This window comes from Prinia subflava, chromosome 7, assembly GCF_021018805.1.
Source record: "Prinia subflava isolate CZ2003 ecotype Zambia chromosome 7, Cam_Psub_1.2, whole genome shotgun sequence".
NCBI lineage: Eukaryota > Metazoa > Chordata > Aves > Passeriformes > Cisticolidae > Prinia > Prinia subflava.
In genome coordinates, this window is record NC_086253.1 from 1,955,770 (window position 1) to 1,981,207 (window position 25,438).

At 45.4% G+C, this 25,438-nt stretch overlaps 1 protein-coding gene across 1 annotated transcript in view; it reads left to right on the plus strand.

The window, feature by feature from the left end:
• Positions 1-8,038: 8,038 nt before the first annotated feature.
• Positions 8,039-25,438, plus strand: part of DNAAF9 (dynein axonemal assembly factor 9) — a 65,796-nt gene continuing 48,396 nt past the window's right edge. Inside the window, exons 1-4 of the mRNA XM_063401351.1 lie at positions 8,039-8,191; positions 17,385-17,464; positions 22,548-22,667; positions 23,463-23,587. Of these exons, the coding sequence (XP_063257421.1) occupies positions 8,109-8,191; positions 17,385-17,464; positions 22,548-22,667; positions 23,463-23,587 (408 nt within the window). The 5' untranslated portion in view covers positions 8,039-8,108. The remainder of the gene's footprint in view (positions 8,192-17,384; positions 17,465-22,547; positions 22,668-23,462; positions 23,588-25,438) is intronic.

A 25,438-nucleotide genomic window follows, 5' to 3' on the forward strand; every position in this document is an offset into this window, starting at 1 on the left:
AAGGGTTGTCCAGCCCTGACAGCCCAGGACAGGAATCACCATTCTTGGGGGGATTTAAAAGCCATAGGGATGTGGCATTTGAGGACATGATTTAGTGGTGAACATGGTGGTGAGTTAATTCTTGGACTTGGTGATTTTAGAGATCTTTTCACTTCTCTCAGTGATTCTATGATTTGGTTCTCTGAAATCATCCCCTGCCTGAGGGCTCCCTGCTTGTCCCACAGCACAGACCAGTGGCTCTCCCTGCAGTAATTTGGGGGAAAAACTGATGGGAGCCACCAAAAGGGGCTGGGGTGATCAAGATTTGAAGTTTCTTGAGTCATGGACAAGTAGCTCCAGCCAAGCCTGACCCCTCCAACCCTCAGCACTCAATCCTACAGCAGAGATCATCCAAAAAGCAGATTTTGGGCTCTCATTTCCTAAGATGTGGGGCCAAAACAGAGCTCACAGGAGCCTTTGACGCTGTCCATGCCCCTGCTGTGGCTTCCCAGGACACTCTTCACAGTGGGGTCTTACTTCTAGAGCTCCCTCAAGTTCTCTGAAGACTTTTTAGCTCATGAAAGACAGCAAGGGCTGCTGGCCAGCGCTGGACTGGAGCTCTCTTGGATCCTGTTGCCAGCTCTCTTTTCCAGTGGCGATTTCCCCAGCGTGTTAAGCAACAGGTTGGAGCATTTCCCTTCCCAGCTGTCCTAGACGGGGAGAGAAGGTTTTATTACTAACCCCAGATTTACGGCTCACTGCACCCGTGTGCTTTCCCAAGCTGTGTATTTCACAAGAATAATTGGGCAGGGGGAACCTCTCCACAACTTTCCTTCCCAAGGCTTTATTAAATGAGCTGCTCTGTTTTTTCTTGCCTGCAGCCGCGAAAACACCGGGCAGCAAATTGACCAAAAGCAACGTTTTCCCCTGTGCATTCCCTCCCAAATCTCTGCAGCTGCACGTTTGGATCCTTTTGTGGTGGCCTCCAGGCTGACCCGCTCGGAGCAAGCCATAAAACGAGCCGTGCTCCTCTAATTTGTCTTGGTGGCGGAGGGACGCGGCGGCTCGCGAGCCCGGAATGCCGCCACGCAGAGAGGCCTTGCTAGCACATCCCAGCCCGCCTCTGGTGGAGCTCCAGGATCCATGCCGAGCATCAAATCCGTGATTAAATGGCTCCAGGGGACACAATACGTTCGTGCCCATCCATCACTGAACAAAACCCGGGAGCTGAGCCCGGCGCGGTGCTCTGGCTGCTGGCTTTGTCCCAGTTTGGTCCCTGCTGGTTCCCACAGCCCCTCCTGCAGACTGTGAGCTCAGCCTTCCTCCCTCCGGAGCGAGGCAGGATGGAAGAGGAGGATGGAGTGCTGCTGGTTGTAATTATCATCACCTTTGTGATGAGTGAAAATGAGTTTAATCTCAGTTTCCGCAGAGGGTGAAGGCGATCTCTGCTCGCCGTTTGTTGACCACGCTCCTGGATTTCCACTGGGCAAGCCAAATCCAAAGGGAAAAAAAAAACATCTTTCCAAGTGATCTCATTGTTGTTTCCTTCCCCTGGAGCCAACAAACAGAGTGCACAGTGAAGTGGTCAGCAAGGTACTGCTCCATCGGATATCCGGGAAACGCTGCAGGGTGGAAATCAGTGATGGAGCCTGAGGACATAAATGTTCTTCTTGGGAGAAAAAGGAGGGATTCAGAGGATTTAGGTCCCTGATCCCACTGCAGCGCTGGTGGTTCCCTCCCCTCGCAAAGGATGTGGGAAGTACTGGAATGAACATGGAGGTGGGTGGGAAGCTCTTGGAGATGAATCAGCAGCATGAGGAGCCTGCTTAAATGAAATGCTGACAAAAGGAGATGAAGAGCTTAGATGGATTTTCCCTTCCTGACTTCCCCGGCATTCTCAGCTCACATTTCTGAGACAGAAACCATTGTAAGCTGAAAACAGGGAGTCCAGAAATGCAGAATTCCTGCTAAGGAGAAATTCTGGCTGATTTCTGGGAAAAAATGGTGGGTGAAAGGTGAAGGGAAATGGTCTTAGAGAGAAAAAGTTTCCGTGGGTCTGCTTGAAAAAGGAAAACCAGGAGAAATTTTCACAACTCGTTCATTACAAGGGCCCGGAGTGCCAGGACAAGGGGAATGGCTTCACATTGACAGAGGGGACATTTAGATGGAAAATTGGGAAGAAATTCCTTCCTGTGAGGGTGCTGAGGCCCTGGCACAGGTTGCCCAGAGCTGCTGTGGCTCTGCTCATAGCAGGGAGGTGGAACAAGATCATCTTTAAAGGTGTCTTCTGACCCAAACCATTCTGGAATTCTGTGACCCACATCTCCATAGGAACACTGAGAATTCTGCAGGATGGTGCAATGGAGTTACAGTGAAGCATCCTGGCCAATTTACTGTCCTAATCATCTCCTGTGGATGCCTGAGGAGGAGCCCAGAGCTCTCCAGGACCACCGGCTGAGGGGCTCTGCCCAGCCTGGAGAAGCCTGGAGATGCTCTTCCCTTGCACATCCCTCCTTTAAAGAGGCTGCACTGCCTGAAGTCTCTGCAGCCTCTCCCCAGGCCAACAGGCAGAGGCTTGAGAATGAGCTGGGGAGCTGCAAAATCAGATGGTCCTGGCTCAAATCAGGTTTTAAGCACTGTATCCTCGGGCAGTGTTGAGAGGAGGCTCCTGGAAGGGCGAAGCACAATGGAGGGAGGGATTTGAGCTCCGGAGGAAGCGGGATGGGAGAGGTGGGAAGTTATTCCTGGAGATAACGAGATGCAGGGGAGGCCACACAGCAAATTCTGGCTTCCTCTGTTCATCTGAGGCTTCAAAACTGGGGAAAAAACAAATCAGTGTAGGGCTGGTTGGCTCCAGGAGCTGGTGGCCACACACCTGGAATGCTGAGGGTGGGTAGGGGAGGCTCTGGGCAAGCAGTGGGAGAGGAGCAGATCCCAGGGATAACTTTGAAGTTTGGGGTACCAGGGAGGTTCCCAGGGAGGTTTCAGTGTCTCCATCCTTGGATGTTTTCAGGAGCAAACTGAAGACAGCTCAGAGCAACCTGGTCTGACCTCATGGGTGACCCTGCTTTGAGCAGGAGATGGACTAGAGACGTCCTGAGGTCCCTCCAACCTGAATTCCCTCTGATCCTAAGCCATATCCACACTGTTCCTTCTTTGGAAGAACCTTTCCAAAGCATCCAGGGTGTCAGGGAAGAGACACCAGCACACCTCAGACAGCAATTTCCTGATTTTTTTGCAGACCAAATCCCACACTGGTAAATCTGATGTAGCCAAACAAGACAGTCTTCAAGTCCCTTCCAACCCAAGTCATTCCACGATCCTATAGCACGTGGAGATGTCCCAAAACACGTTGAAATGAAGAAGACATGGCATTAAATTGTTCTCAGGGACAGTGAGTCATTCCCCCAACTGGCAGCAAACATCTCTGCTCCATCCACTGTTGGAAAAGCCAAGAAGAATTTCAGCAGTGACCACCACCAGCACCAAATTCAGAACATCTAAAAAATCCTTTCCATTCCCTGGTCACCCTCAGCCCCGTCTATTTCTTAGCCAAACTCTTGATTTACAAAGAGCAGTGGCTATAACAAAACAAGCCTGGGTAACTCTGGGTCAGCACTGCTATTTTTTGACACGTTTCCTGTGCTCGCAGGATCTTGGTGTGTTGTGTCTCCATCACCTCCTGCATCTCCACCCTGTGTTTGATGGGTGTGTGGTGCCAGATTCGGGGTGGTATAAACAAGCAGATCTCAGCTTGTTGAAGTAACTCACCCTTTTATTTTCTTTGACCTGGGGGCTGCTTTTTTTGTGGTAAGAAGAAAACAGTAATTTCAGGGCAGAGGAAATTTTAATATCTCTATTCCCAAAATAGCACTAGAGAAGAATGAAGATCTTCTAGCCTGAAGAACTTGGACAGATGGAGTAGGAGGCTTTTTATCGCCACCATCATTTATTACTTAATTTTCCCTCCTCAGGTAAAAGTGGGAAACTTTTTCAAACAGTCTCATTTTATCCCTTTCTTATGCTATTCATAAATTTTTCAGTAAGAGCTCTGGAGGCAGCAAGTTCATTCTGTGAATGAACATCCACTGCCTGGAGGGTGGACTCCTCTGAAACAGTCATGGGATCCCATAAATACAACAGGATCCCATAAATCTGAGCAAAAAGGAAGAAAAACAATTCTTACAAAGCACAGCAGGGACTACCTTGTTTGTTTACCATACAAGCACAGTTTTGATGTTTTCTCTCCAAGAAATTGGAATTATTTCCTAAAAAGTGCTGCTACAGTAGGAAAATAGCTCCTTGATGCTACAGAGGGATAATTAAAAAGCAAATTGAAAGCCCTGAAGGATGGATCCTTGGCTCTTAGGATGCTGAAAATGGGATTTCTGAGTCATAAAGCTTTTCTGTTTGGTTTTATTTGGAGCTGCTGACCCTGGGTTTATTTCTGGGGTTGCCTTTGCCCAGTTGACACACCAGGGATGGAGACAGGTCTTCCTGGGGTTCCACCATCCTGGGAAGTCCTGCAGGATGGCTCATGGATGGTTCCTTGGCATGCACCAGGACATCAGAGCCACCCCACAGCCCACATTCCCAGCAGCCAATGTTTTCCATGGTTGTGCAGGTCCCAGCAGCACGGGATGTATCCATCTAGTTTTAAATAAAATTCAGCCTCCAGCCTCACTGAGCAACCCTCAGCCCAGGGTGGGAAATTTAGGCACTCCTCGTGGATGGGGGAATAAAGGACCTCTCCAGGTGCACAGCTCAGGGTGAACAGCTAATTTTGGCCACTCTGTGTGTGCAGCATTGTTTTCTCCAGCAGGGATTTGCTAAAAATAACCAGGTATCCAGGGAAGAGGGTGTGAAGGCAGCAGTTTCCATGGGCAGATGCCAACTCTGAGGTACCCCATCTGAAAATACAGCGAAGAACAGACTAGCAGACGTCTGCTCACACCACGAGCAGACTCAACCCAGGTCTGGTGTTTATTTTTCGACAAGATTTAGGTCAGGAGAACCCACCAAGGAGCATCATCATCAGCAGCTTTCCCCCTCTTTCCAAACCTCTCTGCTCCCCTTTTCCTCCCTTTGGGAATTGTTGTGGGTTTCATTCAGCTTTTTCAGCCCTCAAAATGTGCAACAATAGTGGGACAGCGAAGCTCAGGAAGCTGGAGAGCAGGAACAAAGCTGATGTCACACTCTTTCCCCTTCCACATCACTCCTTCTCCAGGAAGCCTGACCTCTCCGTTGGGTGTTTTCCAGGTTTTTGACCTGATTTTTCATCCCAAGGGGAATACAAGGCTGCAGGTCACAGCCTGGTGTGATGCACCAGTGGTGTGAAATGTCTCCCCTTGTTGGCTGAAACACTCTTGGGGGCAAAATGTCCCTGAATCCTGTCCTGGGGAGATCCCTTTCCCCTCTGCTCTCCCACCACAGCCTTGATGTGTTCCTGGGGCTTTGGAGTCCCTGGGCAGGCTCACGGAGATGAAGAGGAGATGGAAGGAGCCAACACAGCAGCCAGGTGCTCAGGATGGTGCCTGTTGCACAGAAATGATGTGCTGTCAGGACATGTTTCCTTCCCTATGTGAGTGCTGGATGTAGAGGGGGCTTGGGAAAGCCTCTTGGAAGCTGGTGGTTCATGGACTGGGATGGGACAATCAGCAGGAGCTCTGCAGGAGACTGTCCCACTCAGCAAACGACAAGAGAAGCGGGAGGGATGAATTTTAGGAGCCTTCAGGAGCTCTGCAGCAGACTGTCCCACTCAGCAAATGGCAAGAGAAGCGGGAGGGATGAATTTTAGGAGCCTTCAGGAGCTCTGCAGGAGACTGTCCCACTCAGCAAATGGCAAGAGAAGCAGGAGGGATGAATTTTAGGAGCCTTCTAGAGGGAAGCCAATGGTTTTCAGCAATCCTATCCACTTTTCCTTCCAGGCCTTCAGCTCCTGTTGCTGATGCTGCCTTAGCAAGCTCAAACCATATCCAGAGGCTCCAAAAACAGGGAGAGCTTGGGATTGGGTGGTGCCGACTCCTTGTCAGCACAACCTGTGCCATGGGGACGTGTCTGTACATGGAACCATCAGAATTCTATCAAGGCCAGCTCAAACGCTTCCCAGTGGCTGCAGGGCAGCTGGGCCGTGGCCCAGCATATTTATTTATCTTGTCTTTGCTCTGTGGCAGCGAGCAAAGTTCGATTTGGTTTTTGGGGAAAAAAGGAAAGAATACTTTGGAACGTGTTCTCACCTCCACCAGGTTAAAAGTGAGGTGGGAGTGAGAGCCCCTGAGTGCTCCCCATTGGATTTGGGTTCTTTGGGAAGGGAAAAGGAGTTTGCTCTGAGCAGCCCCATGTCTCTGTCACACCCCAGAGCTGCAGATTTTGGGCTTTGTGCTGCTCTTGACAAATACTGGTGTAATTAAAATAAGATGCAGACGAGGGGTCTTATCCCACTCTCCAGCAGGGATGAGGAGCCGGGGTGATTAACAGGGACAGACATGATGCAGGGAGCTCGTCACAGATTAGCACTGGGGATGGGGATTAACGTTCTGGGGGGGGTGGGAATTAGAGCCTGCACAGCAAATTCAGTTTTCCTTAATGCTTACTCAACCTCTTGTCATGCCACGGGGCAGCTCCTCCTTCTTCTGCCGTGGGATGGTGAGGCAGGGGGAGCAGGATGAGTTCCCCTCAGCTGAGGGGTGTTTGATTAATGGGTTTCCAGCCATGTGCCCCTCATAATTCATTAAAACCTGGCTCCAGATCCTTGCCTGCGTTGTGATGACCTCAGTCCTTTATAGAGCCTTGGAGGTTTTCTGTGCAGGACCTAAAATCCCTGCTGCTGCTCCCTGGAAGCGCTGGTTCAGTTTTTTTGGCAATGGTGACACATCAGTAAAATAGGAGAAGACTGGGAAAGGGGTGTCAGAGGCCAGACAAGGCTGGAATCTCCGGGCTGAGCTGGGTAAGGCAGAGGAGGCAAAACTCCCTGAACTTCTCCTGAATTTCTGGTGCAAAGAGAATAAAGGGTGTCTGTAAGGATGATTGTGCTGGTGCCAGGACACAGCCAGCACAGAGTGGTGCTGGTTGGAGAGGAGGGCTATTTTTTGGGGATAACAAGGAGGACCATGTGGGGTGCTGGTGACACCCGAGAGGGGTGCCCAGATGGAGCTGTGGTGGTTTTAGGGCAAGTGGGGTAGGGAATGACAACCGGGGAGGGGTCCCATGGAGGGTGCAGTGCTGGGGGACATGGGGAGCAGGGCATGTCTGTGTGCTGTGGGGTGTTTGGGGGGCAACACTTTGGGGAGACCAGGGTACATCACTCCGTGGAGCTCCAGGACACAACATCCCTCGGGGGTCTCCGTGTCCCCCTGCCCCTCGTGTCTCGGTGTCCCCCCTCTCCAAGGGTTTCAGGGGGTTCCAGGGCACTCGGTGTCACCCCTGCCCAAGGGTTTCAGGGGGTTCCAGGGCACTCCGTGTCACCCCTCCCGGGGGTCCCTTGTCACCCCTCCCGGGGGTCCCTTGTCACCCCTCCCGGGGGTCCCTTGTCACCCCTCCCGGGGGTCCCTTGTCACCCCTCCCGGGGGTCCCTTGTCACCCCTCCCGGGGGTCCCTTGTCACCCCTCCCGGGGGTCCCTTGTCACCCCTCCCGGGGGTCCCTTGTCACCCCTCCCGGGGGTCCCTTGTCACCCCTCCCGGGGGTCCCTTGTCACCCCTCCCGGGGGTCCCTTGTCCCCTCTGCCGGGGACTCCCTGGCACAGGACGAGCCCACGCCCCATTGTGGGGGGGGACATCATCAGCTCTGGGGGCTGGACACGCCCATGAGCGAGCAGGGGGGGTGGTGAGGGGTGTGTTAGCAGGGGGCTGGACTTGGACGAGCCCATTCCTGCCAGAGGGGTGACCAGTCGTATCCCCAGCTATGTTTACTCTCAGCTAGGGCGGCTATCCAAGAATTCCCGACCGCACTTCCTGCGAGAGGAGAAAAAACTCGGGATAAATCCCGCGTGGACAGAAAGGCTGGGTGCGGGGGAGCGGTGCGGGCGTGCCGTGTCGTTCCTCCCCCGGGCTGAGTGGTGCGCGCGGCGCGGGGCGGGGCGCGGGGCCGCAGTGGCGGAGCCGCCCCGTGCCTCCGGCGCATCGCGGTCGCCATGGCGCTGTGCGGCCGCTCCGCGCTCCTCCCGCCGCCCCCGCGGCACCGACCCCGGCCCCGAGCCCCGGGGCCCTTCGTCAGGTACCGGAGGGGGCAGCGGGGAAGGCGAGGAGGGGAGTGACAGCGAGCGGCAGGGCTGCGCTGAAGGGGTGTGCGGGGTGGGGAACGGGTATGCGGGGTGCGGGTCTGTTGGAGGGGCGCTGGAATAGAGGGGGGATGCGGAGGGTTTGGATGAACTGAGAAGGAGTTTGGAGTGCAAAAAGCTGAGGTGTTCACAGCTGTGGCGCTGCTCGTGGAGGAAACAGCGTTAAACGCCTGTTCGGGGGCATTAGGGTGGGAGGGATGCGGGGCGGAGGGCTTTGGAGGTGCTGGAATAGAGGGGTTGGGGAGAGGTTTTAAGCGATAGGATGGGGTGTTAAGGGGTTTGATATGAGAGAACGTGGGGTGTTCACAGAGCTGACGGTGCTGCTTGGGGATAAAATAGGGTTTAACACCTAATTGAAGGCGTTGGGGTGGGAAGGATGGGGGTACACGGCTTTGGGGTGGGATAAGTGATGGAGCTTTAAAGAGAGGCTTTTCTGGCGTGCCGGGGCACCGAATTGTGGGGGGTGTTGCGGTCGGATTTGGGGTCATTACGGGGGTTTTGGGGGGCTGGAACAGCGTGTGAGGGGCTGGGAACAGGAGGGAAAGGATTGGCCATGATAGGGACAGGTAGGTTTGGCCGGTGGCTACCGCGAGGGAGGTGTTGGTGGCCCTGCCAGGCGGCAGACAGGGGCCCGATGTGACCTTGGGGATGGAGGGATTGTCCGAGGCGGAATCCTGCTGGAGGAGCGTGTGTGGGAGGCTGCGGTGGATGAGGAGCAGCAGGACATCGAGGGGGGCTCGGAGCAGGGCTGGGAGCAGAGAGTGGGCTTGGGGTTGTGTTTCCTTAGGGGGTGAATTTAGGACTGCTTTGGGAGGGGGTAGGCGTGAGCTGTCTTGGCAATAAGGGAAATAATAGGCAGGAAAAGTGAATTAGGGTAGCGATAGCTGAGGTTTGGGAGGGGCTGAAGGATTATTGAGAGAAAGAAGATGCTTTATTCATGTGGGCACCTGGTGGGGGGGTGGGGGTTGTGGATACAAAGGTAATAAAATTTCCTGAGCTCTGAAAAAAATGTTAGGTAGGGCGTGGGGACATGTGAGATGTGGCAGTGGCTCTGTGGGAGCTCAGGTGTCAGCTCAGGTATCCTTGGGTTGCCAGAGCTCTGTTTCTTTTTGGAGACTTAAGGTGCACCCATGTGTATGAGGCTGCAGCCCATTATCTGAAGGGTTTGAATAGAGGAAACCGCCTCAAGTTGTGCCAGGAGAGGTTTAGGTTGGATATTAGGAAACAATTCTCTGCTGGAGAGATTGTCCAGCACTGGAACAGGCTGGCCAGGCCAGTGGTGGAGTGGCCAGGTATTTAAAAGGCATTTAAAAGACATTTTTGTGGTGCTTAGGGAGGAGGTTTTACGGTGGCCTTGGCAGGGCTGGGATAACAATTGGTCTCAATGGTCTTGGAGAGCTTCTCCAACCAAAACGATTCCATGATTCTGTTTCATGGTATCACAAAGGACAACCCAGGAACTGAAGTGCTTGATGCTTTCAATAGTTACAGCACAATACATGGAAGTATTCAGCAGTGGGAAGCCAGATAATCAGGGAACGGAGACCTTGCACGTGAATCGCCGACAAACACTTGGCCAAGCTACCTGGGTCTGTGTTTGCTGCAGATTTTCAATTAAAAAACAAACAAACACCCAAACCAAACAGCTTTTCATGTTAAGCACAAGAAGGGAACAAAAGCATTTTCACTTTTTGGACAATTTGTCAGTGAAATGAGGAATTCTGCAGAGAGAGAAAGAGAAATGGAGGTTGTTCTGCTTGCTTGAAACACGTGGACAAAGCTGTTCTGTGCTGGTTATGTTCCCTCTCTGCCTGCAGTTAGAAACTGAATTGAAAATGACAGAAAAAAGTGTGACCTTTTCAAATAATTTTTTTCACTGAATAAATTAATTATGTAGAAAGAGCTTAGTATTTCTTCAGAGCTGTAGAATACCTAGAAATTCATGATGGGTAACAAAATGCCCAGATGGTAAAAAAAAAAAGCTGAAAGAGAAAATGGTTTCCACTCGAGCCTTCCTCTTCCTGAGTGATTTTTGTAATTTGAGACCCTGTTTTAGAGTTGTCATGAGAACATTCAGACTCTGAACATCTGCAAGCTTTTGAGCTCCACTGGGAGATGCAGCCAGCAGCTGTAATTTGGTGCATTTGTAGGAGCCATGTCATCTGTTATTTTTTTTTTCCTCCTTAACATTCATTCTTGTGCAGTTCTTTTTAAATTTTTTTTTTATTGTCAGGCCAGATGGAGGCCAGTGTTTGCAATAAATCTCCCAGGCAGTCAGCAGATAGCAGGCAGTTAATAAAAATAACTTAAAACAAAACAATCCTCCTGCCCCCAAGTTCCCAAACAGGAATGGAAAAATTCTTCAGACTATATAAAGACTAGAGAAAGGGCCAGAGATAATTCTTGGAGTTCTTCCACATACTTGAGACTTTTGGTCTGCTGTGTGGCACCTCGGGAGCTGGCGACCCTCAGCATTGTAAAAATAAAGAATGGGTTTGGAAATAGAAAAAAAAAATCCCTTAAGGGAGGAGTGGTGCCCAAAAAAGGGGAAGTCTTTTTGGGAGGTGATGTCATCTTTCATGTGCCTGTGTTTAGTGGTGAATGAGTGTTTTCCTTGTGAATACAGGCATTTCTGAACAAAATTCTTGTGAAGTGTTTGTTTTAAATATCTGCATTAGGAAAAACAATACAGATTTGTTCTATTTCAGAGCGCTCTGCACCCATCCAATCTGAATTACCTTTATGTAAAACAGAGTAAGCAAATCCTCATTATTCATTATCCATGGTGGTAACATCATACAGATGAGTTCTCACCATGTGTCCATGTGGGGAAATGCAAAATGAGTCCTCGGGTTAATTTTCCTGTTGTCTCTTCCTCTGTGCTTAACATTCTCCTGCTCTAAACTGTTCTGTTGCTAATCACATCGTGGTTAAACATGTGGCTTTTTTTCCATGAGTTGGGTATTTGGGAGCACGGGACCAAAGAGTTATTGTGGTTTCCCAACCAGTTTTTGTAGGAGACTTGTCTGTGATGAAAGATTAACAGTCTGTGCCTATGTGTTCCTTATGTAATTATGCTGGGGTTCAGGATTTTATAAGAGCACAGTTTGACTGGATTTTTTTTTTAAAGGAATGTGCTGTATTTTATCAATGCAAAGAGCTGATTTAACTTGAAGTACAGGAAGAAAAAAAGAGAAAAAACCCCTGTTCCTTGAATATGGATGGTTTTATGCCACCTTAGGGAAATAAGAATGCTTGGGGTGTGCTGCAGTGAAAATTGAGGGGTGTGGAACTATTGGATTGGTGGGAATAGAGAGGTAGAAGGGAAATTTGCCAAGGATAAGAGCACAGCTATGGTGTGGCCCTTCAGCTGGAATTCTCCCTTTGTGATCATCACAGCGTCTGATTTGGAGCTTTGTGGCCACGTGGCTGCAGAGGTTGTGGCCAGAAGTGAGCCCTGAAGGTGAATTTAGTCTTGAGGCACTGAAAATCAACTTCTGATTTCTGCCCCAGTGCCAGGCAGTGCCCTGTCCTTTTAATGACAGAGTGATTAATCACAGAATAATCACCCTCCAGCTACTGGTCTTTGTTACTTTTTGAATTATTGTCATTTTCTCAGCTGATAATATTTTTGGAAGTGAATAGTTGATGCTCTCCGTAATCTGCTGCAACATAAGAAAAGGAAAATACAGATGTGATTTTTGTAAATCAGCCTGTTAAAAGAGAGAGAATGTCAAGGCTGAGGGTCTGACTGGTGTGCAAGTGATGGGCAACCCATATTTTGATAAATATCAAAAGATATTAATTATTAAATCAAACAATATTAAATATTAAAATATAATATATAACATTAAAAATAATAAAATAATAATAAACAGAAAAATAATATTAAATATTTAATAAGATTAAATATTAAAATTATTAAATATTAAAAGGTTTGTGATTGTGCAGAATGATGTCAGGCAGGTCAAGATGTTTAGTAAGGAGAGATTCAGGCTTTTTCCTGTGTGCTTTGAGGTCTCTGGATGGCAGAATTGAATATTCCTGTCCACTTAAGGTCAAGATTTGGTCCTGAAAATGCACCCAGAGTTAAAATTTACTTATCTGTGTCCAGTTTTTTCTCACTGTTCCTAAAAAATTACTTGAGCTCCTATTTATAGTCAAGATCCCTATGCTCACTGTAGAGAAATTGCAAAATTGCTGGAAAATTGACATATATGTTAAGGTGAGTGAATATTGTCTTTTATGATTGCCAAGCAGTGAAAGAGTTATTTTGAAGTCAATGAAATTCTGAGCGTCTTTAGCTCAGTCTGACTTCTGGTGTCTGTTTTCACAGCTACAGGAAGGTGGGGATAATGTCAGACTGTGGGAAATCCAGGAAAATCCTGGAGTTCTCAATACAAGCAGAAAATGTTTCTGATAGAGATCGTGAGGTCAACAGAAGACCCTAGAAATATAAATCTGATTTTTCGGGGACTAAAGTGGAAACAGATGTTTGCAATGAGTTAACAAGAAATGAGACTTGAGGGGAAAAATCCCCTTTTGTGATTTATAATTGTATTTTATTTATTTATTGAAGGTAAACCGGGCAGTTAATGGTAAAACCATTGACTTCCATAGGCAGCACGAATCTATTCCAGTTATTCCCTGCTAATGTGAGGATTCTCCCTGGTTTGCCAGGGATATCTCCGGTTTTCCCTGCCATCCATCCAGCCTCTTTCTTGAGGCTGCCAAGCCTTTGTGGGGGAGGAGCGAAACATCTGCCAAGACCAGGAGAAACACACGAATCCCAGGCTTTGTCAGCTGAATTGGGTGTTAAACCCTGCCAGGAACCCACCGGGAATTGGGAATCCACCGGGAGCGGGGCAGGGATCAATGCCGGTATCAGCACACCGAGAGAAGGCAGCTTGCACGCAGCTTAAATCCAGCCGGCAAGCAGCGATGCAGGGGAATAAAAGGGGGAAAAAAGCACCACATTGTGAGAAAAGAAACGAGATGGAATGGAAATTCAAGCACCGCGTGGCTTTCTGGAGGAAACGCATTTGTTCTTTGTGATTGAGAAAGGCACAGTCGGTAATATTCTCTTTATTTGCCAACAGACGTGCCTGGCAGCGCCGTGTCTGTAACCAAGCTGTGACAGGCTGCCTGTTGTAAGGCGAGGTACTTTGCATAATTAGTGTGAAGACGTGAACAGATGAGCAGTAATTCTTAGACGTTAATGATTGTCAATTATCTCCCCACCCCCCCCTTTTTTTTTTCCTGGATCTAGTCCAAGATTAGCGGAATATCAAGGACCTCAAGGTATAGTTCCTTAATTGGCCCAAGCGCACTTTTATTGCCAGATGTCACCCCCAAAACTCAGCTTTGCCTTTTGACCTGCCTTCATCAGCAGTCAGGTCAGCTTGCTGCTGTTTGAAAGCGTTGTTTTCTTTTTAATTCCTGGGCTGGAGGTTGTTGGGATCCATAAGCTGATCCGACCTGACACATGGCTTCAGGATCGTTAGTGCGGCCACAAGGGCGAGACTGGCCCTGGCAGCACCGGGGGATTTTATCCTGCCTTGAACCATCAGAGAAATCCCAGCTTCTGCCTAAAAGTGGTGCAAAAATTCCCACTTCACCTCTTTCACTTTTTACCCCCTTCAGAAATAGTCTCATAGATGGATATGGAGCTTCCCTATCTTGTCCTGACCAAATCTCATTGAAATCCAGCATTATGGAGCTTCCTTAGTACTGTGTTTCCAAAAACACCTATTTTATTTTTTTTTCAGCAGCAGGGTACTGTAGGTTTAGCTGTGGTTATGTAGATGGTGGGTCCAGAACCACAACATCTAGGGAAGCATCCCAAGGTCCACAGTTTTATGTGGGGATTGTTGTTTCCGTTTGAATTTGTGCTGCTGGGGTAAAATGAAAAGGAGTAAAAAAGTCAGAGCTTGTTTTGGAGATGGGAAAAGTCATGGATTTTTGTTCCCAAGACAGTCTCTTTGTTTTTGTCAGATGACTGTTGAATGTGAAATCCAAGAAAATGCCTTTATTTTCCCCCCTCTGACTTTATACACAGTTTAGCCTGTATTGTTTAAAAGCATGTTGTAAGAATTCTAATTATTCTCTTCCCTATTTCTGAATGGCATCTTTCTTCAGGCACACAAGTCTTCTGTGTTTAGTGTCAGCCTTTGAATTAATGATTTATCCACACTTGAAATTACGTTGAAAATTTTTCTGTGCAGGAGCTTTTTCAAAGAATTCTCTCATAGAAACCACTTAAATATGGCAAGCAAAAATAATCTGCTAATGGTCTGTTTAATCTGAAGAATGAAATAAATATCTTTATTGGACATACCACCTTATTGTAAAATGATGAATATATAATTTGCTCTGTGGTTTCATGTTTTATTTTAGGACATACAGCACTGACATCCAGATTTACCTGGCAGAAATGTTCTAGCAGCTTAATCTGAGAGCTTCAGATATTTTTAAGGGCTGCACCAAAGTTACAATTTCTTTGAAAAATAATGAAAATAATTCTAGGAAAGTAAAAGTCCTAACCTGAAAACTTAAAGAAGGAGAGAAACACCCAACCTGTGAGGGCTCTCCTCCCTCATTTCTTCTTGCCCTTTTCTACCCAGCACTCGAACTGATCAGAAATTTTTTTCCCAGAATTCAAGAAGACAAAATCCCCATTTGGTTTGGTTTTCTCTGCTCTAGTCTTCTTGCACAGGCTCATAACACCACTTCTTTTAAATGATACATGTTTTATTGGGTCACTTCTTTTATGGAGGCCTTTGAAATTAAAATTTAAACATCTTAGGAATAGCTTACCTTGTTTCATATGGAAATGTTTTTTGATAAATGGAAAAAGTCTTTCCCCATGAGTTACTTGTTCTTTGTCAAATTGAGTTCTAACCATTTTTCTATAAGTGATCAGTACAGGAGGGAAGAAAATGGTAGCAAAATCAAAGTGTGCATTTCTGCTGTGTTTATAATGCACAAGAGCTTTAAAAAATGTTACACAGTCCTTAAAAACCTAAAAAATTAAATTTGCCTTCAGAGTTGACCACGAGTAGCAGAGGGATTATTGCATCTTGTTTCTGAGGAGCTGAAGGGAAATCTTCTTGTGCCCTCAGCATTTTTTCTGTTGACTGTTTCTTTCCTCACTTTGAGCAGGAACAGGAACGTGCATCCTCTGATATGGAAAATGTTTTATTAAAAGTCACTCTGGGAGCTGCTTGCTGTGTCAGTGCAGACGTCCTTGGACATGCTTTTTCTCCCAATCCTTCCAGCTTGTCCTTCAGATCCTCTCAGGATTCATGGAAACAATTCCTTTGCAGGCAGGTCAAGAAGCATTTTGAGAAGGATTTCACACCTTTGGACAAAAGGTTGCTTCCATGTTCTTGGGTTTTTTTCACAGAGGCTCCAGCAGTCCTGCAGCTGCTCCTCAAATAACTGTGGGCTTGTGCAACTTGTGTTGCTGTTTCCATACCAACAAATGAAATAAGTCCAGTTTGTGCCCACAGTGAAGAGTCTGGGATTTTTTTTCTGCTCTCTATCTCGTGATATGGGAAGTATAAAAAGATGAGCTCTGAGTAGCTTGTGGTGAATCATCCTAGCTGGTCTGGGCTTCTTTTTAATGATGGCATGAACATCTTCCACAATAAGATACAAACCCACAATTTTGTATAGCTGTGAGATTCAGGTTTAGGTGAGGTTTGAAAGAATGAATAATTAGTAGTTGCTTAAATCTGCAGCATAAAGTTCATTGTGGTTTTCATGGATTTCCTGGCATCACCCATGGGGGCAAACATCTGATAGTACCTGATGAAGTCTTTGTGTCATCAGTGGCTTTAATTTCTGTTTCCATATCTAAGACTAGATCCATCCATCCATCCAATTGAAATAATAGAAATCAAATTGTTCCAGGTAAAAAGAATAATTGAAGGATTCCGAATTGAAATGTGCCATAAAAAGGGGAAGAATTAATTCTGGAGACTGCAGTGGCTTTATGCTTCCCCATGAAAGTATCTCCAAATGAAGTGTTGTCTGTCCTTTATCACTGATGTTTTAATTTCACTTAGGTTCTCCATAATGGAAACCTTTCATGTTCATTCTCTTTCAGAGAAAGTAGAGCACAATAATTGTAGTATTGCTGAAAAGACCTATTTGCTTTTTTGCTCAGCTAAAGTAATGCTGAAAATAGAAATATTTGACCTTGCTTTATTGTTTGCTTGAACTGCTCATAAATTTAGCTCTGTTTGACTGTTTCTGTGAGACATTTGTTTCCTGGAGCTGAACTGCTCATAGTTCTATAAACAAGTCTATAAACAAGAAATCCCATTCAGTAATATCAACAGTGAAATTTCTTGTCTTTTATCTGTATTTAAACAAACTCACACAATGTTGCCTGGAAGCACAAATTGTGATGCTCTCTATGTGGCTGTTGTAGCTGAAAGATGCATATTGGGCAACTCAATTAAAATTTATATAATAAACTATTCACTTTGATTATTAAAAAATCTGGCTGTTGCAGATGGAATTTTTGCCTGGTTTAAAGATAAATATTGGACAGCTGAATTAAAATTTATATAATAAACCATTTATTTTTATGGTAAAAAAAATCTCAGCAAGACTTGGCATTGTTTAATTTGTCTTTAGTGTTTGAATTGTTGATCTTGGAGGTCTTTTCCAACCTTAGTGATTCTTCAGATGGTGCTGGGGGTGCCAAAAATCTTTCCCAAACTCCTGTTGGGATGTAGGTGCTCCTGTGGTCCCTTCTGATGTTACTTTGCTTTTTGCTTCTCTGGTAGAAAAGGGTATTTCTGCTGGCCTAGGGGGAGCAAACCAGAGCAGCAATTTTGGCCAGGTTTGAGATTACCAGAGCTCATGGGTCGAAGGAATAGTCACAAGTTCCTGAGTTCTTCTCTCAGTGTCGTGGCCTTCATCTTTTAGTGAGCAAGAATAATCAGGGATGGTTTAATTTAAGGTCCATGTCTCAAGAAAAAAAAATCCCCAAATTGAAGTGTGTCCATTTACTTTCTGTAATAAAGAAAACAAAGCTGGGTCAGCTCTTCAGCCTCCCAGTTTGACACTGGGAATGGTTTCACAACAGTGACCTTGAGGACAAATTCTCTTTTGCAGCTGCAGCCGCCTCAGAAACATTCAGACCATCCTGACACAGAGCAGCAAATCTCAGCCTGATGGAATCCTCTGCATTTTGGGTTAGTATTACATTTTTTGTTGTCATTATACTGATAAACATACCACGAGTTTCAGAAAGAGGAAAATCATCCCTTTCCTGCTCCAAGCCCCAGCCTGGTTTCTCAGGTAATGAACAGCTGATTGTTAACACTCTGGTCTCCCTAAACAATTCTTCAACAATTCTTCTTCTTTTATTTACTAATTTTGGGCAAAGAATTTAAAAAAGTGGCATAAGAAACCCAGGAACCAGTTAGGGGTTAAATGTCACATCAACAGCATGTGATTTCAGTGCTTTATTTCTCCTGGGATTGGGAGAAAAGGGCAGCAGAAAATAAAGATGCACGTGCAAGTGTGCTGTGGGAAAATAACAGGGGGTTTGTTTTGCTTTAATACCATTTCATTGACTCTTGTTTCATATTGTATAATCAGTGTCAAGATATTACAGGAAAAATGGAGATATTATAACTGAAAATTTGAGTCCTTAGAGAAAAGGACTGAGGAGTGATTGTTTAAACAATATATTGCAGTTAAAGAGAAGAAGTCTGATGCAGCCCTGATGAAGCTCTGTGGAGGAAGTGATACCACCATCTATTTTTTCAGGGTTTTAGTCTATTTTTCAATGATGTAGCAAGAGAACTTAAAGCTCATTTACTGGGCCACAAAATTAAATTTATAAATATATATCTAACCTCATTCTCTTCTAACTGTACAAGATGACCCTTCCTAGCCTGCATTCTCTGGGGTGAGAGGTTAAGTCTCTGGCTAAGTAGTAACTGTACAGCCAGGAGCTCTGTCAGGTCACTGTGTCAGTCTTCCAGTGAAACTTAATCATACTGGATAAACTCTTTGGGTTTTGCCTTTGCTGCTAATTTAATTTCATGGAACACATTAACTGATGACACTGCAGTATTTCTTAATTAGTGTTAACGCTGAGATTGCAGGAAGTCCCAGGTAAGGAACAGGCACTGAAAACATGGCCCAGCTTTAAGGAAAGCAAAGGAATTGCTTTATGTAATCCTCAGTGTTATGGGGAGGATTTAACTCCATCCATAAGAACATTTCTCTTAATAAATAAGCCCTTGTGGTATGGAAATACAGGAGGTGTGTTTTCTTGGGAGATTTGTGCTTTGCCCTGATCCCTCTGCACCCACAATGGGGCTGTTGTGTGCTCTGCCCTGGCTCCTGGAGCCTGCAGAATTTCTGGCATAACTTGCAGAAATCAAACTTCCATGCCATTAAACAGGCATGTCGCTGTTATAAATGCTTTATATCAGTCATCAGATACAAGCTTCAGATGACAAAAACCATGTAGTTTTACATCCTGAGTCCTGTTGAGTTCTGTGGAAAGTGGATACTCACAACTATGGTTTTTTACAGTCAGGCCATGTTCTGTTTCACTTGGCTGCTTTAAATGGCCTGGAGTTAATGCAGTTCCCTCACCTGAACTTTAGTTTCATACTGAGTTGTGAGATAAAAACAGAATAAACCTCACCAAAGCTTTGCTTCAAGTTCATTAATATTTGTACTGAAATTAAACCCGGCATTGTGAGATCCCACAGAGAGATGAGAACTGACCCACTGTTGATACAAGTATTTAAATGTAGTTACAGCTGATTTTTTTTAAAGAATCCTCTAATCTGATTTTGAAGGGGTTGCATGGTAACATTCCTGCATTCTTTACTGGGGAGAAAAGGCCTCACAGCTGACAGGAAAAAGGAATTTGGAGGTTGGCATGTCAAATGTCTTTAAGAAGCTGTAATAACTCAGCTGAATGTGTTTCTGTTCAAACTGGTCTACTTAAATGACACTGTAAGCTATTTTTTTGTGATAGTGGTGTTTCTTACTTTCAGCAGAGGTTTTCAGCTCGAGGTTCAGTTGCTCTGATTTCTGAGGATGTGCATTTAGTGTGAGTAGGGTGTAATTGTACTTGTAGCTGCTCTGATTGTGGATCGAACTGTTTCACCATTCAGCAGAGCTAAACTGAATTTTTGCAAATATTGATATTTATTTTTTATTCTCCTCAAAGAGTGTAGGGATACTTTCAAAGCTGTTCCAGTAAATGTTTATTTTACCTAGGTTCTGTTCACATATTGCTACTTTCTGAAATTATTTTTTCTCCATTATATCCATCCCACACAGAGCTCTCCCTGCTGGGCTTTCTCCCACATTCTTAGAACATTCAGTACACTGGACTGATTGTTCATCCCATTCCCTCCCCAAACACTATTTTAAGGATTATTTTGCCAGTTCCAGAATTGTGTGTAGTTTTGGGCCAATATCTGAAGGTGATGTGTCCCTTCCCTCCAGCCTCACCCTCTGCGCCCTCCCTGCTGTCCCCACGTGCGTTTTGCATCGCTGCTGCTGCTGTTCGGTGTTTTGCACCCTCTTTATCTTAGCGAGCAGACAGATTTTTTTTTCCCCGTGGTTTTGGCCAGGATGTTTTCTGCCAATTTAGCAAACTGAATGGGGAGCAGGAGCAGGAGCGGCTCCTCGGGGCTCAGCCTGACTCATTGTGTGCCCACACCCCGGGATGAGTCGGGAGCAGGCAGGGGACGTGCCCAGCTCCCAGCTCAGCTGGAGACAGGCGTCGGGCTTTCCTAATTAATGCTCTTGCCCATTGTTCTGGGGAGGACTCCTGATAATGCTCTCAGGGGTATCTTATCTTGGTCATTGTTTCGTTTCCTGTTTGTTTTCTGCTAACTATATCTGTTCCTTTAACTCCGTATGTTTCTGTAGAATAGCACTGAATCCTCAGTGTGACAGCTCCTGTCTGGACAGGATACTTGAAAGACCCAAGTAAACCACAAATCCCAAATATTCTGCAGAATTCATGGTTTTCTGTTAAACAAATGTCTTCCCTGCGTGTCTGTCTGTGCTCTGCAAGCAATAATTGACCCATGCCCTCTCTTAGAAGAGTTAAATTTGTCAGCTGTCTCTCTTTAACATCCTTTTGTTTTCCCCTCCTTCTGTCATTAACTGATGAAGCAGGGGTTTGGAGTTTGGAGTTTGGCTTGGAAGATCTTCCCTGCTCAAAGCTGCTGCACCCAGATAAAATCTCAGACTCCTCAAGTGATGGTGACATCATAACTGGGTTTTTTCTTGAAATGAGGGCAGTTTCTCATTTTTCTTCTGATCTCCTAGAAATTAGAATCCCAGGATCATAGAATGGTTTAGATTGGAGGGGACCTTAAAGATTGTGTAGTTCCAAATCTGTGCCATGGGCAGGGACACCTTCCACTATCCCAGGGTGCTCCAAGCCCTGTCCAGCCTCGCCTTGGGCACTTCCAGGGATCCAGGGGCAGCCACAGCTGCTCTGGGCACCCTGTGCCAGGGCCTCCCCACCCTCACAGGGAACAATTCCTGCCCAGTATCCCATCTAACCCTATCGTCTGGCAGAGGGAAGCCATTCCCTGTGTCCTGTCCCTCCAGCCCTTGTCGCCAGCCCCTCCAGCTCTCCTGGAGCCCCTTTAGGCACTGGAAGGGGCTCTGAGGTCTCTCTGGAGCCTTCTCTTTTCTGGGCTGGACATTCCCACGTTTCTGAACCTGTCTGTGCCAGATTATTGCTCCTCTGAGCCTTCAGAGGGTGCCTCAGGTAATCACTGAAACAGATCCTCCTGAGGACATTGTGTGTGCTCACTTCCCAAGGCTGTAGCTGATTCCAAGGAGACTGATTACATTTAAATGGAGTTCCCTAAAACAATGGGACAGTTTCTTCCTGAAAGAAGGGAGTCTCCATTTGTTTATAGTTAAAATCCCACCTAGATAGGATGGCTTTGACAGCAATATTTGCGTGTTGAGTCCTTTTGAATTCCAGATTACATTGGTGTGGCTGCTTTCATGGGGCTGAAAATGTAACTAAAATAGAGGGACACCTATGAGTGAGAGGTCAGGAACAGCAGGAGAATGACGATCCAAAGATTCTGGCAGGAAAAATTATTTGAGGGCTGAGAAAGCTGGGACAGATACGAGGCAGCTTTCCAGCAAATATCAGATACCTTGGAATATGTGAGCTACCCAAAGTTACTGGGCAAACAAAGAGTTTATTAAGATGTGGGATTCAGTAGCTGGATGCAGACACATCATCTGCTTAGCACTTTAAAGCTGAAGCATAACACGAAAAAGGAGCATGAACAGGAGAACCTGAGGTTTGTTCCAATTTTTGCTGAGTTCAGGTGACTTTTGACTGGTTTGGTTTCCAGTTCAAGTCCTGAGACTCAGATGTTCAGGTCATGTTATTGCATTATCAATGTCCTGATCTCTCCTTTAGCAGAGGTAACAAATCCTGATTTATTGGCAACCATTCCACTGAATCCTAATATAACTTGGTAGGAGAACTTGCTATTAGAGGAATTTTTGGTCATGACTGGTGACCTTTGTGAAATGTGGATGGCAAGGATGCTGCTTTATGTGCAGTTGTACTTGCTTGAGAAAACTGGATTTATTACAGCAGAATTCTGACTGTGACTGTCATCCAGAGAGATGAAGACTGATGAAAATAGTTTTAAATCTGATAGGCCTCCTTCCTATCTTCTTGTATTTTATCTTCTGTCTCTTCATGCTGCAGATCTTCAGTTTGTTTCCATTTAATTTTCCCAAGGACCAGGAAAGGTTTTCTTGGAAGCTCTTTGTGCCCCATTTGTTTTGTCAGAAGTCTGCAGTGGCTCTCCTGTGACTCAGGGATTGCTCTGTAACACTGATAAGATAATGTTTAATCATGTATTCTAAAGCAGGAGATTTGGGTCACGGGATTAGTTTGTTAGGAAGCTTCAATCAAGAACATATTAATTAGAATGCATCCTGCATCCAGACAGATGTTTGAATTACTAGAAAAAACCTGAGTTTTGGACACAGAGCACTGCAGAAAACAAGACATTTAATTTTTTTAGGGAACACTCGTGGATTTAGGTTGAAAGGGGGATGTCAGCACATGGCAGCTATGTTGCAAAAACTCCTTTTTCCCTGCCCTGTTCTTTCAGTGTGTTCAGTTGAGGAGTTGAGTTCATATTCCTGCTTTAAAATTCAGTAAATTGGGGAAGAAAACAAACTTTTCAGGTGTGCAGTGTTAGGACACAGCTCAATTCTCCTGTGGTTTTTCTTTTGCAGGGATAGACAGTCGATACAATGAAGGGTGCAGGGAGCTGGCAAATTATCTGCTCTTTGGTTTGTACAACCAGAACAACAACGACTTTGAAAGGACAGGCTTTCCTGAGGAAGTTCTGGATGGTGAGTAATGTTCTCAACGTTTTTACCTGTTCTGGATGCAAGATGAGTAGAAAAAAGGACATGGGGAAAAAATAAAGGTCATTAAGCCTGAAGTTGTCTGTATATGCCTGAAAATATTTTCTTAGAAACACTGCTGCAGAACTCATTTTTAAACATAAAAAGGTGGATTTTGTATGTTTTATGCTCCACAATTCATCTCAAAGGTTGTTAACTCACACAATTACAGTCCATTAGTTCAGTCGATGTATGCACATGTTACTAATCATTGTGTGATCACACCTCTGCACTTGTAAAATACTTGAGCTCTTTTTTACTCCACCACGATAACTCACCTTTGTCATACTTGGAATGTGGCCAGTCCCTGTGATCACAGCTTGTTATTCCCTTATTTGCATGAAACTTTTGGATATCTCCCCGTAGGCTGTGCTGTTGATAGTTTTTAGCTGAAGCAACCCTGATGTGATGTCAGGCAGGAGCAGCTGGAGTTCAGAGCTCTGGGAAGACTCATCCTGCCCCTCTTGGCTGCACAAAGGACAGGCTGATGCAAGCTCTGTGCAAGACTTGGGAATAACCCCCCACTTGTCTGGAACAGTAACAAGTGCTCTTGTGCTTGGAGCTGGCTGTGGCTGCCAACTGCTTCTGCTGCTTGTTTAAAAGAAATCAGGAATTGCACTGCATTCAAATGGCTGAGCAGTTCTCTTTTTTAATGAGGTGCACGATAGGAAAAATGTTTTCTGTTCAGTTTTTCTTGTGAGTGGTGTCCTGATGCTGGAATATTTGTTCTGCTTGTTGCAGATATAATTATATTAATCAAACCTGACAGTGTTCATCTGTACTGCAACCCTGTGAATTACAATCATCTTTTGCCCTATGTGGCACACTGGAGGAACTTGCATTTCCACTGTCTGACTGAAAATGAGGTGAGTGAAAAATGAATGCAGGCAAGATTTGCTAATGAACTCATTAATAAACTGATTCTTAAAGTAAAAATTTTAAAAATATTCCTTCCAGAAGCCTTTTTTCTATTTCCTCCTCAGCAGGGGAGTGATATGTCTGCATATCTGGGTATTAATCACTTGCTAAAGTGTGCAAGAAGAATATGTTGTCAATACTTTCATTTGTTGGAGCGTCAAGACAAATTGCTCCTCTCTCCCACTAATTGTTTTGACCTGAGTCAGTGATCTTTTAATGAGGGGAAAAAAGTGGGTAGTGAAAAATGCAAAATGTGAATCAAGTCTCACAGTCAATGCTGAGTTTCCCACATCAGCCTTGTTTGCTGCCAGAGCAGTGTTTCCATTGGTGACCAGCAGTTTTAGAATGTTAGAAAACTTGGCTTAGTAAGTCCTTTAAAATCAAGAAACTCCATTATGTATTTTCATTTTAACATTAAATCTTTGTGTCAAGAGCTATTAACCTCACTTCCACAACATTCCATGATGTTTCATCTTGAACTTAAAAGTCAAAGTATTACAGAAAAAGTCCATTTATTGTTGTGAAGTATTTTTAGAGGAGTGGAAAATGAAAATGCTCTTTGTCTGGGTGTAGAATAAGGATCTTTTCATTCCAGTGGAGACTGGAAATACTTCTTCCTGCACTGAGTTCTGGGTAGTTCCTTTTCTAAGTTCGAATTATACTTTATTCTGCAGGGAGTGGGTTTGGTGAGTGAAGCCAGTGGAAAAATGAATGGGAAAGTCAGGGAGAGAAACCTTTTGTTCCCTTGAGTTTCCAGCTTGGAAGTGATGGGTCTTACAATAGACTGATTGTGTTTTTATGTGTCTGGTTGATAGCTTAGATCACAGAATTAGGAAATAATTCAGATTACGAGGGACCTCTGGAGATCATCTTGTCCAACCTCCTGCTTTAGTGGTGAGATCAGATCAGGTTACTCAAGGTCTTTTTGCAGCTGGGTGTTGAAAGCATCCAAGGATGATGAGTGCAGAACCTCTGCTGCTATCTGCTCCATTTTCTCTCTGCCCTCCTAGTGAAAAACTGTTCCTTTTGTCAAACCCAAACCTGTCTTGTTTTAATCATGACTTTTGTAACCACTGTGGAGAACCTGACTTCACCATCTCAGGAATGTTTTGGTGGGTTTGAGGTGCAGATACTGAGCAAGCCTGGGTCTCTCCTTCTGGGACAAGTGCTGCATCCCACTGATGGTGTTGGCCCTCCACTGATCTTGCTCCAGTTTATAAATACCTTTCCATGGATCCCAAAACTCGTTGTGGATAAATTCCAGATAAATTGCAGCAGATAAATATTGTGGACAAATTGCAGCAGAGAGGGATAATTCTTACTAGGACAGAGCAGCTGAGCTCCAGGTTAAAACATGCCACAACAAAACTAAAGCCTGGCTTCACAAGGCTTTTCTGTTGCCAGAATCCCTGCTGAAAGGGCAAATGTGATGCTGGGAGAACACGTGCACTTCAGAATCAGGAACAGAGAAGTTCTTACTTCACAGTTGCCAGTGCAACTGCAATCTCAGCTATTGAGTTTTAAGCTTCATCTGCTTATAGGCTTTGATATGATTCATTGTGGTAAGCAGGAACCTTAATCACACAGTGTTGCTTGGAAATGATGATGTAACTGGCGAGGTAAAACCTTGTTCTTTGTGGAAATGAGGGGAAAGGTTTGATTTTTGGAAGCTGAAAATACAGTTTTCTTCATTGCTGTTTGGTGTGAGTGAGCTGAGCACTTCAGTCACATTCCCAATGTATAAGAATTGCCAGTTTCCTAAATTACTGCTGAAAGACAAACAAAACTTGGCTGTGTCA